At 37.7% G+C, this 12,628-nt stretch overlaps 1 protein-coding gene across 3 annotated transcripts in view; it reads left to right on the top strand.

Moving 5' to 3' along the window:
- AFF2 (ALF transcription elongation factor 2) overlaps positions 1-12,628 on the top strand; it is a 351,452-nt gene that overhangs the window by 78,779 nt on the left and 260,045 nt on the right. For all 3 annotated transcript variants that reach the window (XM_055818362.1, XM_055818361.1, XM_055818363.1), the window contains exon 2: positions 9,779-9,899. In XM_055818362.1, coding sequence (XP_055674337.1) covers positions 9,779-9,899 — 121 coding nt within the window. The remainder of the gene's footprint in view (positions 1-9,778; positions 9,900-12,628) is intronic.

Here is a 12,628-nt window from a genome sequence, read left to right as displayed (position 1 = left end):
AAGACCTTTTAAACTCTTGGCAGCGGATAAAAAGTTTCTGTTAGCATGAGGCATATAACAAAAAAGCTAGTTTATACCAGTTAAGTTGCTGCTGCTTAGAGCTGGCTGTGTTGAGACCTGGTGTTTTTGTCATTATTATATGGCTAAGTCCCATCCAACCTTCATTGAATTCACTGGGAAAACTGCCAGTAGCATCAGTTGAAGTTGAACTACACCCTTAGAGAGGATGTAAACCTCAGCAATGCTGATGAACTTTGGGCTGCTTTGGTTAGATTATTTTGTCATACTTTATACTCTGTTTATAAGTGAGGAATAAACATTACATGTTTGCTGAAGACGTGAGCAGTATTTGTTATAGATTGTCTTCCTCACTAGAAGCCAGTGATGGTGATGATCCATTGATCTCCTGACTCTGAATCTTTTTACGGAAAAAGTACAAAACATTATTTTTCTTCCCTAAGTTGTGTGTAACAGGCACCTTGTTGCTATGTGGCTTTTTAAGGTGTAGTGGAAGAAGACGTAAAATTTGGAGTTTGAAGCGTTCTAGGTTCTTTCCAAACTGATGAGCATTAAGTCTCATGAGGCTACAAAATCACTGCATCTCCTGCAATTTGCTAGTGCAAATATTTCACAACAGCACTGAAAAGCAGATGCATGTATACTTGAATTTGATATGAGATCACCTTGCATTTATTTGATCATCTCTTTCCTTTCTAGTAGATATTGCTACAACAAATGGAGGCAATTATATAGGGTTGCAATGGAGAGAAGAAAAGTTTATTTAGAAGGTAATTTCTCTAGCCAAATAATGTCCTAAATAACAATCAATTAAATTATATTAGACTTATGGTACTATTTTTCTGTGCATTGGGGTCTCTGAATCAGTCTGTATGTGTGCATTTCTCCTTCAATCTAAAATTGATGAATGAAATAGTCATCCTACTGAATTCTTGGTTTTCCCGTGATGGTATTCTTCAGCACACGTAAAATTTAAGAACATTGGTTAAAGAGCTGCACAGCATGTGAAAACGCTCAAGGGAGTAGAGGTGCCTGTTAGTAAATGAATGCATTTATTAGAGCTGTAGGAGTAGCATGGAAGCACTTCTGTGATAAAATACTCAAGCAGTTGAGTCTGCTGATTCATCTGTATCCAAAACGTTGTGTTAATCAATGAGTGTTTTGTAAAGTTTTTTAAAAGGCTAGATTTATTTCTGTTAACTATTGCATATCATTACCAATATTTTAAGAAAATACAATGTGCAGACTATTTCTAAGAAAGCATCCTACAGGTGCCCAGGAGAGTTTGGAGTAGCAATAGTAAAGAAAAAAATTAATCATAAATATGAAAAAAAAGTAAAGATAAAAGTAGAGCTCCAAAGTGGTTTTCAGCTCAGATGTAATAATACAATCTCTACACATTAAGTGATAATAAATTAAAGAATTTTTGTTTCCATATATTAACATACATTTTAACCTTTGAAAATGGTATGTGTACGAATGGAAATTTGGACACTCAAGAAATTTTTCATAATTTGAGGTATCCAGGTGAAGGAAAAATAGACTGTAACAGGCATTGTCAGAAGATCTTTAATTACATCAAATTACTGTTATGCCTTGGGAGTAATATATGTACAAATGTACACTCTGTAGAGGTACTGTGCCATGTTTGTTGTTGATGTGTACAAGGAATAATGCAGAGTATGCAACTAAACACAGCTATATTAATCTGTAACACATTAATACATAGAATGCTGGTGCTGATAGGCATGTGAAGTGTGATGGTAACTACGGAGCTGTTAGGAGATATGTTATGAAACATGTTTGAATTATAGTACGTACTTTGGCAAAAACTTAATGGCTTCATTGCCATCAGTGAATTTTGAAGAAACTTCATATCCCAGGAGAGATCAACAGAATTAAACCAACCAACCAAACAAAACTGTCATATCCCGTATAACTCATAAGGGCAGTGACATTGGGAATTTAGGTTGAACCTCCTTCCTTATTCAACCCTCTTTAAGTAATTAGAGTCCCCTTACAGTCACAGCACATTACCCTCTAATAAAGCTTCCTAATCCAACTCCTGTGCCCTGAGTGTAATTCATTTGGTGACAAAAATGCTCATAAATGTCTCATTTATGTAAGTTTGTTACAGTTTGTCAGTGGCTTAGTGTAACTCATAACTAGAATACTGGATTCCAGGTGTTTCTGGGAAGTCGATATCAATGCCTTGATGTGCATTAATTTATTATAAGAAAAAATTACAACAAAAATAACCCCATAGTGTTATCTTAACTAGCTCCCTTATGTATCAGATGTTTACTCTATAGAAATAGCACGTGTTGGAAAGTTGTGACTGATGTTCTAACAACTATTTGTCTTTTAATGTCGTTTTGGAGCTGTGGTTATAACCATTTTTCTCTCTAGTTGTTTGGTTTTTTTTTTTTATTCCCTTCCTCTTTTCCTTCAGTTTTGCTTTTGTTTCTCACACTGCAAATTTGAACTGACAAGAAGACTGTAATAGGAATCCAAAACATACCTTGAACACATATTGTTAAACAAATTACAATTGTTGATGTCATTTACACGTGTTGCCTTTCAAAGGTTGAACGTGTTCATTTAATTTGCTTTTTAAATATCCATAACAGTGTCCCCAAGCATTTTAATAAAACAGAAACAGTTAATTATTGCCGAATAAGGATATCCAAATATAGTGGTCTGCAGCTTGCATTTAAATATTTCTGACAGCACTTCTCTCTTGAAGAGAAAATTGTGTAAATTGCCAGTTATTATAATTTTTAATAAATAAGTCTTATCGTGGCTCTGTTTCTTTCTTTCCTATCCCTCTGCAATGCTGTTCAACAACCATACTTTCAGTGGGACCGTTTCTATTACAGAGTGATTGAGCTCTGATTTACACATCAATTACCCAACTTCATGGAGATTTTCATGCTCCTGTAGTTGACATCAATGAAGCATAACTGCGTAAGCGCTTTATTTCATCCCAGTTTTTGATAACTCAGACTGATAACTAATCATATTGAAAGACAATGTGCTATGATATAGGAAACAATAAATGCTCCCCTTTGAAACCTCATCTATTCTTTATACCCTTACTATTCAGGAGCTTATCTTTGTCATCCATTCCCCCAGAATCGTTCCTTCAAAATTCACATTAAGGAAAGGTTTGGGGCTACATAATACCAAAAAGAGGAGAAAATTGAGTGAAAATAACATTTTCTAGGTAGTCGGGGTGGGGGATGGGCAGCGGAAATAACTAGGAAGAATGAAGAGTATGACAAATATAAGCCAAACCCTTAGCCTCCTAGCTTAAATTTCCATAAATTGCCCAGGGGTCTCTTGGGTGTTATTTTGTTCAGAGGCTTTAATCTTCTGTATTCTCTATCAAACGTGCTACAGGAATGGCATTGTTTTTAATGCAAATTAAGAGATTTAGCTCATGTGGATAGATAACCAGTGACCATCTCAAGTGTTTCTCTACAGAACTGTTGAACATCAAAGACAGAATATTCTATATTTTAAAATAAATCATTTATCTTGAAGTGCAGTGATAGATACGTTCCATGCTAGATACTTTCAGTTACTATTCATGCTATGAAGAACACAACATTAATGTTAAATATGAAAGACAGTGAGAAGTTGCAAAGCTGTTCTATCGTGGCTTGATTGGTCTCTGTCAAGTAGTAAAATTACCAGGATAAAGATGCAAGTTCAATAATGATAAACAGAGGAAGAGGAATTCTGCTGTTTTAACTGTGCTACTTCTTACGATGTTTATCATTAAGTGAAACAAAGACTTCAGATGAGGGGGAAGTTATGTTAAGTTGACCATATTTTTGCTTAAATAGAGGTTCTGAAATTTCCTTCATTTAACGAATTTTAAAACTTGCAACGACATTTAAAACCCTGAGACTGCTTTTTTTTTTTTTTTTTTTTTTTTCCCTTCATTTGAAATAAATGTACTGAAATACCAGAGTGTATACTGAGAGAAGCTGAATATACCAAGGAAGCCTGTTCTCCTTCCCTTGTACAGTATTGTGGTACTTTCACATGAATTGAATGGACTTACGGTGAGGTAAATCTGGAGCTATGAAGAGGTGAATACCCATTGTAATGTATTTGATGGAAGTAGTCTTTTACCTAGTTTGATTATCAGGTGAAATGCTTTTTGCTTTATGTTTTCACTCACGTGGAAAAAGAATTGCCCTGGTGTGGAAAAGCAAGCATGTATGGTAAGCATGGGAGTATTGTCATTGACCTGAGTTGGATTTCTCATGTAAGTCAAAATTTGTTCATGAGTGAGTGTTGATTTGGGATGTTTAATACCTTGTGCAAGCATAGGAGTTAGTTTTTCAGGAAGCCTAGTTTCCGAGTTTACTTCACCAACTTCCTGAGTGCTTCTGGTGGAGCAATAATTGTGTCCCAAAGTCAGAACTATGAAGAAATAACCTTGGGAAAGGACTTTCAGTTCTCAAATTTATATCATTTTATATCCACTGTGTCTTAGTTTAGAAGCTTGTGTTTGTTTATTGTTTCCACAAATGACAAACATTTCCGTTTGAGAACTTCTTTCATCATTTAGGCATATTTGATATTTTAAGGAGGGTGGAACTAGTACAGGGGCATATTTAATTTGTTCATAGTGTGCATTTTTGTGAATTCAGACATGTTATTGAGAACAGCAACTACTTCTTCCCTAAGTTGTGGATAAATGCTGGTTTTCTTGAATTTTGTTCATTTATCCTTGTGGATGTAGTCTGTTGCTATTCTAAAGCCTCTTTACTCAAGCTTTTTTATTGATTCTTTCCCTATCGGGCTTTTGTTGTTTTGACTGAATCAACAGAGCAGTGTTCTGTTCTCATTCATTATTCTTCCGCAGCATTAGGTGTTTGATCATTTTCTTCATATCACAGCGACTACTCCTTCAAACTTGCCTGGTCTGACTTCTTTCTTCTACTCTTTCTCCTGTCTTTCAGGCTTTTGTCTGCCTTGCCTAGTCTTCCATGCTTTGGGAGACTACTTGTGTGGCTTTGGTTAGCGCGTCTTTGAAAATAAACCCCAAATGCTAGGTCTTAGCTTTTAGCTGTTGGTCTTATTTCATCAACTTTCCTTTAACTTTTCCCTCTAACCTCTTGCTCTGTTGCAGTCTGTCCTAAAAGATTTTTTCTTTTCCCTCTAGATCTTTTGCACCACATCCTCTCACTTTCACCACAAACGATTGCACTGTCCTTCCCAATGCCCCAAACTTCATTCTTCTCCTAGTTCTCCTTTTTGTAGACAGTTCGTGTCTGACTTCCATCTCTTATCACCAGATCTGCATTTTTAGCTTCCAACCCAAAACCTGCATGCATGCCTGTTATCTTTTGCCTTGATATAACTTCCTTCTGCCTTAGCCATCTTCTCCCCTTCTCCCTTTTCTGCTTGTTCCAGGTTGTCCCCACAGCCATCCTGGGCTGCAGCGGGTGTGAAGGGTGCAGCTCCATGGACCTCGCTGACACTCTGCAGATTCAGACGGGCCAAGCACCTGGCCCGACACAGTGCATCTGTTGACTGCTGTCCCTTAGGGTGTCTGTAGCTGAGAGGAGTGATAAATGGACGTGTGCTGGTCTGATTGTAAAGGATTAAGTATCAAAATGCACTTGCAGCCTGCCTTAATGTTAAACATACCAAAACAATAATACAGTTATGGTTATTATTTTCTGCAAGATCCAGCATGCTGGTAATTTGTACATCAGTGGTCTCGTGTCCTCTTATAGCATTCTTACGGCTCACCATTCCTGATCTTTTCAGATCTATGTACAGACTTCGCCATTCAAATTCCATTAGTAAGTGTTACAAAACAATAAAGCTCATGTATTTCAACTACATTGTCACTAAATAGCTGTGTCTAGGGAACTGGTCCTCTTGGATACAGTGCATATCATGGCCTGCAGCTATTTTCTTCTAAGACATTTTTTTAAGATGTTTGTAGAAGTCTGTAATTGTGATTTCTTACTCTCCTAGCTTTAGAGGAGTCATGAAGCTTTTTTTTTCATACTTAATGAGACAGATTGAACTCTGGTCTTCCTCATGGTATCTGACTATGGTTTTCACTGACACCTTCACTGCTAATCACATATCTGTATTTCACAGAACATTAGTTAAGCTGAATATTAAACATAAGTCCCAGAGAATGCATTGTGGCTGCATTAAGTGTTTCTGGAGAGCTTCCCATTAGGTTCTCAGTGCACTGCAGCCTTAAGATCTAATCAGCATCCCTCTTTGCATTACAAGGAACCCAAAGAAGTTGTTATCCTGATCTGTGTATGATCTTACAATATTTGACTTTCCATAGCAACAATCAGCACCCTGTCAAGCACTCCCATAGCAAAAGTACGTTTGCAGAGAAATAAACCAAGTAATTGACCTGACAGGATGAGCAACCACTTCCTTTTGAATAGATACTTGGTACTCTTAAATCACCATGTGACTGTGTAAGTGGAAAGTTCAAAATGAACCTTTTTTTTTCTTTCTTTTTTTTTTTTTTTTCTTCACAGACAATATATGAGAGAGAGATTTGGATTGAAGCAGAGGTAGCAATTCACTTAGGGCTTTGCTTGTGTTGTAAAATGTATGCTCACAATTTGGTAGTCTGTAAACACCATTGGGGTCCAGGGCATGAGATGTGCCTTCGTGCTCACCTCTTGGGTGCCATGGAATAGATATCTTTCATAAACACATGCACTAAAGAGAAATACTTCATTATATTGCATCGGAAAATACTGGTTTTCCAAGCTTTTGCTATTAACATTGTAAATGCTGTCTTAGCTTAAGTTAATGACTTTTAAAGTGATTATGCCACTTTGAATTACTGCTGTTTTCATAATTTTTGAATTTGTGGTTTTGTAATGTGTCACAAAACATATCTAAGTAGTCTTAGAGCCTTTGCTGCTTTTTTTCAAATAGGATATGGCATAATGCTTCACTTGGTTACCTAAGCACTTTGCATGCCTAAGACCAAAGCCAGCTTTTAAATAACAAAATGCTAGAACCACATGTGAAGGGTGAGGTCTGTGCTGTAATCTGTGATTCTGTGATCTGGTTGTTCAGTGGCCAAATTCAGTTTGATTTGAATGGGTCCAGGATTTCATGCTGAAACTCCAGGCCAAGGTTGCCATTGGGAAGCTGTAAAACACAGTTCTAACTTTCATGAATAATTCTTTCTGAAGTGAATGCTGGCAGTGTCTGGGATAGTACTGCTACCATAAGCAGAGATTACTTATGCAGGATATAAAACCCTGTTTACACTAGATCCACTTTGCTGGCCTTGGGACTGGGTTTATAACTTCAGAATGATCTGATTGTGCTGCAAGAGTCACACAGTCTATGGGTCAAACTGCTAAAGAAATCGCTGGAAATATCTCCCATGAATGGGGTGTTCCTACTGCTCCTGGGATGGGTTATTCTTGGGCTAAACCAGCCCCTTACTCCAGAAGAGTTGTGGGGAGAGATAAAATCAACCTTGTCCTCATCTTTGTGTACCAATTTGGGAAACAGTTTGTACTTACTCCCATACCTGTGGATTTTAATCTTTATTTAGGACATGAAAGGAAGGGGGAGTTGTGCTCCCCTTCACATTTTAGTGAACAGATCATTTGTGGTTTGCATTATTGTGTCAGCAACATGCTCATGCGTAGTATAGTAAAGTGACTGTTGCTTACAATAATTTCCCTTCTGTCTCCGTCAGGAAACCACCAAATAGTACTTCAGCTTCTGCAAAAATACTAAGAAGGTTATAACAATGTCCTGGAGATTGTTCTTGGTGCCAGTGATGTCACTACATCAGGAGGTGTTATAAATAAATAAATAAATTCCCCCCCCCCCCCCCTCCAGCCTTCTAACATGTAAAAGAATTCAGCATTTTTTCAGCCTTCTAACATGTGAATGGAAATCATTCAGCTCAGCCTATGCATGTGGCTTTGCATTCGGTTTACAAGCCATACTCAAGCCTTGTTCAATCCAAGCCTGAATGATCCTGAATTGCTTTAACCAATTATGAATTCATAGTTTTTATTTAGAAATCTCATTGTGTCATTAGTCTCCTCCCTCTTTTTACCTTTTTTTTTTTTCTTTCTTTCTTTCCTTCTTTTTCTTTCCTTCCCTGTACAAAAACAAGTATATGAGCGTAAGGATACACGGAGTCATCAGGCAACAGACATATGCTTTCCTGTGCTCTCTGCAGGGCTTGCAGGTTGAAACACAACCTGCCTGAATCATAAGAACTTTAATTGAGTAGATAAAGAGGTCCTCATAATTATAAACTGCAGTAGGTATAACAAGAGGCTAAATACATAGCAGTGGTTTTAATTAGCTGGTGCTTCAAATTAGTAATTGTGGTTTCACTCAGAAATCAGTGACTTTATACACTGTTAAAGCCTCATCACTGTGCAGTTCATTCCTCATTATATCTCTCGGTGTGAAGCTTTCAATACAACATCATGCTGAGCTAAAAAGGCAAAAGTTGTAGATATTTGGTTATCTTCCAAGTGCAGTGGAGCTCTATGGAGACTTAATTCATTCTCACCAGAGACAGGAGAATTAACTGTTCTTTGTTACATATGTAATATGTATGTATGCTTCTATGTATGCATTTGTACATAGAGGGGGGTGTATGGCTGTGTGCATGCATGTCCAGAATCTTATCAGGGCAATACTGCTTACAACAGATAACATCAGTACATATACTGAATCTGCTGTTCAAATTGTCATCTGGAATTTGGTAGCTAATTAACTGACACAAAACAGGGCCAAAAGCCTCATAACAAATCAAATATAGGTTGAAAGCACAGAAGTGTCCCTTAACGCTTGTCACATAAGAGGTTGTCAGTGCAAGTTGAAGCATGCATCTTTTCCTTTCCTCTTTCAGTTCCTATTTTTCCCCCTCCTTCAGGGTTTTAGTTGTATCTTTTCCCTCGGAGGAGCAGGACGTATTTTGCAAAGGCAAGAGACCAAGTACGTCAGTGCTATTCAGGGGAGAAGTGAATGTGGTCTCTCAGTTTGTCATCTGGGTCTGGCAGGTGCACAAAGTAAGCTGACATACAGATAAGTGCCACTCGCCATCACTACACTGAGGTGCTAGATGCTTTTCTGTTTGTTTGTTTGTAGAAATGTCTGATACTGGAATCAACTATCCTAAAGTCCCTTCTGGGAGCCTGCTACAAAAAGACTTTTTAAAACTCCCTTGACACCCACAAATGAAGCCATACATAGATTTTAACAAGTACACGGGACAGAATTAGGTGGTCTAAATTGCATGAGGCTGAACTGGAGCATTGGGATGGATGGTTATCATTTAAATGGATTTGAAGATGTTGCTGTGCTTCCTTGAATTCACATTTGCTTTCTCTGCACCGACACTTTCTTTGTGAGCATACGTGCATGCGTTAGTCCGTGTGTGGCATGTATTTTACAGACTGTTCATACAAATATGTCAAAATGTATTTTATTGTCCTGCATAATGCTCTGTTAATTTGAAAAGAACTTTTTTGTCTGTTTTCGTTTTAAAGTGGACTGACTGACTGTCCTACTGCCCAATTTCACATAGTATTGTGGTACCCAATTTACATTTGGGAAAATTTTTCAGTGGCTGCTTCTTTCTTTCAGAATTGTCCTCAGGAGTTGCATTGTTTCTGATGTTTTGCTGCTCTTTACTGTAATGAACATGTAGCTACATTATGGAGAAAGTAACGTGGTCTTTTTTTGTCTTTGTCTTCTTCAGTCACTATGAGCAAGACCGGAGTGCGCTTAAGCGGAAAGAGTGGGAGAGAAGAAACCAGGAAGTCCAGCAAGATGAAGATCTCTTTGCTTCAGGTTTTAACCTCTTTGGGGAACCCTACAAGGTAAATTGCATTGTTATGCTTTAGATTTGCAAATGTCCTTTGCCTAAATGCATTTTGCAAACACAAATAGAGCTCATCACCTCTAAGAAATGAAAATATTGCATCTGCTTTGGTACTTGCACTCTTCAATACACTGATTATCCAAATCAGCATTGATAGAATCTGGAATTCTGGTTACAATCCAGTTCAAGATTTTTTCCTCTAAACACACAGCAAAGTCATGCCACGGGATTATGTGCAGCTGATATCTCTAGAAGTGGGTTCGCACCTACACAGCTACCACTTACTCCTTTTATTTTTAAGAAGAAAATATACCTGAGTTGTTAAAACTGATGCCCTCTCTACAGATAATGAGTCCATAAGCTTTCTTGTGCCATCATAACCATCCAAAGAAGTCTTTTGGGAGACTGTCTTGAATCTTTGGGGAACATAACAAGGGTATGAAAGGGACTTAATGACAAGTCTTGTTCTCTCTAAGGAGCTTTGCTGCCTGAGATTTTCATCACCAAGGGATGTCCCCCTTTATGATTTCTGCTGCTTTGATTTTCACTAAGACATTCCCTGCAGAATTCATCAGAATGTAAATTTCCGTACCTCTCTCTCCTCCCAATCAGTGCCATCTATTGAAAGGCCACCACTTCATCTTTCCATTTTACATTGATAGCAGCTATAGGGAGGATGAGGGCTCTTTGAAAATCGCCCAAAAAGGAGGAGGAAAGACTAGCATTATTATCAAATGGTGTCTAGTAATTATAGACTGGGAGAGTGTGATGGATACACTTGACTCCTAGCTGTACTTTGGTTCAGGCTGACTAAGGAGCAACAGGTCTCATGTCCTCGGGATGAACTTGCAAGCTGGAAAGCTCCTGGCTCACCTACAAGGGAGTGAAGGTGTCTTGAAAAATATTTTGAAAGCTGGTTTCGAAACCCAGAAGTGCAAGATAACCGAAGTACAGTCAAGATATCAGAGCTAAAATGAAGACATCTATCTTGTCTGTATTATTGACTAGCAGCCAACTACTTCACCCTATAAATATTACCATTAGGGTGGGCCCAGTTTGGGCTCTCCCTGAACTGCAGCTGGACTGCACGCCAGGTAACTCTGCCCTTGAGTGGAGACACCTCTCAAGGGTAGAGATTCCTTACCTGAGAATAAGAGATCCGTCCTTACCCAGGGAAGAGAGATACCTTCCCTTATTGTGGCAGATCCTTGGTAAGTGACTGATAGCATGCTGAATTAATACTATGAAACATTACTAATCCATGTAGCTACTCAATATTAATGTAAATATGGTATGGATAATTCTATTAGACATAACCCATTGAGCAGGTCTGAGACTAAGATTGGATACAGTCGCATCTAGGCTCCAAAAGGTGTTTAGAGAGCAAGGGGGTCCACTCTGAACCACATGACTCAATGACAGGGTCCTCCTCCCTCTGCATCTTCCTTCTCTGTGTGAATCATTGTAACTCGATTTTCCTTTGTATGTTTCTTCTATGCAGTAATTAATTAGGGGAACCTTGCCATCAAACTTATTGAACCTTGTCAAACCACTGTTAAACTGTGTTAAATGCCATCCAACTTATTGAACTCTGTCAAATTATTATTTTACCTCAGTAAAACATACTGCTCCTTTTCTTTTGTACAAAGTGCATTTCACTCATCTGTGACAGAGACTTATTCAGCCAAATAAGTCTATGCACTAGGACAGTTTGTTTGTGGGGTCTTTTGTTTTGTTTTTATAAAAGCCTAATCAATGCACTATTTCTGAACTGCATTTTAGCACTTTATTTAGGGGATTAATAACATACTATGAACTGATTTTGTTGAGACTTCCTGTAGGTTGTGCAAACGTTTTTGTCCATGTAAGTGGTCATTTGGATTTCAGTAGGTAGACCGATACGCAAATCACTGCAAAATTTTGTGTCAGGAACTAAAAATACAGCCTGTCAGTATCTATTGTACCATAAGAATGATAGTATGTGATTTTACATCTGTTTAGTGTGCATGTATTGGCAACAATCATATACAGAGCATATGTTTTGTCAAAAAAATGAAGAATTAAAAAGCAAAAAATTTCCCTACTGATTTTCCTGAACAACTATTTTTATTTTTTTTAATTGCTTTTTACCTGCTTGGCAGAGAAGTTTGTCAGATCTGTGGGATTGAGCGAAGTATAATGTGTTACTATCCTAAAAAAGAATTGTAATTATAAAACGTGACAGATAAAAATTAAGAGGAAATTGCTTGCAAAAATACTTACATCTGTCTTAGATTTGCGAAACAAATTGAACCAAGACTGAATAGGAAAGCTAGGTCTTGCCTATATTTTACCTTATGGAGAAAAAAAAAATTACAAAGTGATAGGCTGGTATTTTCTTTCTAAGTTCTGCCTTGCTAAGAACCAGCCAGTACACTTTCCTAGGAACTAATGAAAGCTGGATCTAACTCTTAGGGGATATGTAGTGACTTGTATTCTAAAGCAACTGCAAAACTTAAATTCAGGAGTTTGTTCGTATTTATTCTAAAGTAAAATGAAGAAGCCATGAGGTGAGAACAAATGTGCTACATATTCAATTTAAATTCATTTTCCATTTTGAGATGAACAGATGTTTCTGTATGGGTGAAACTCGAGGCCTGGGCGCAGAATAAGCTGCGCCCATCTTTTTGTCTCTTCTGGTTGCTCTCAGTGGGACCTGGGTGAGATTAGACACTGTCCAACAAATTC

The sequence above is a fragment of the Falco peregrinus genome, chromosome 13 (assembly GCF_023634155.1).
Source record: "Falco peregrinus isolate bFalPer1 chromosome 13, bFalPer1.pri, whole genome shotgun sequence".
In the NCBI taxonomy this organism is placed as follows: domain Eukaryota; kingdom Metazoa; phylum Chordata; class Aves; order Falconiformes; family Falconidae; genus Falco; species Falco peregrinus.
The sequence above is the reverse complement of the archived record's forward strand: the minus strand, read 5'-3'. Positions and strand labels throughout refer to the sequence as shown.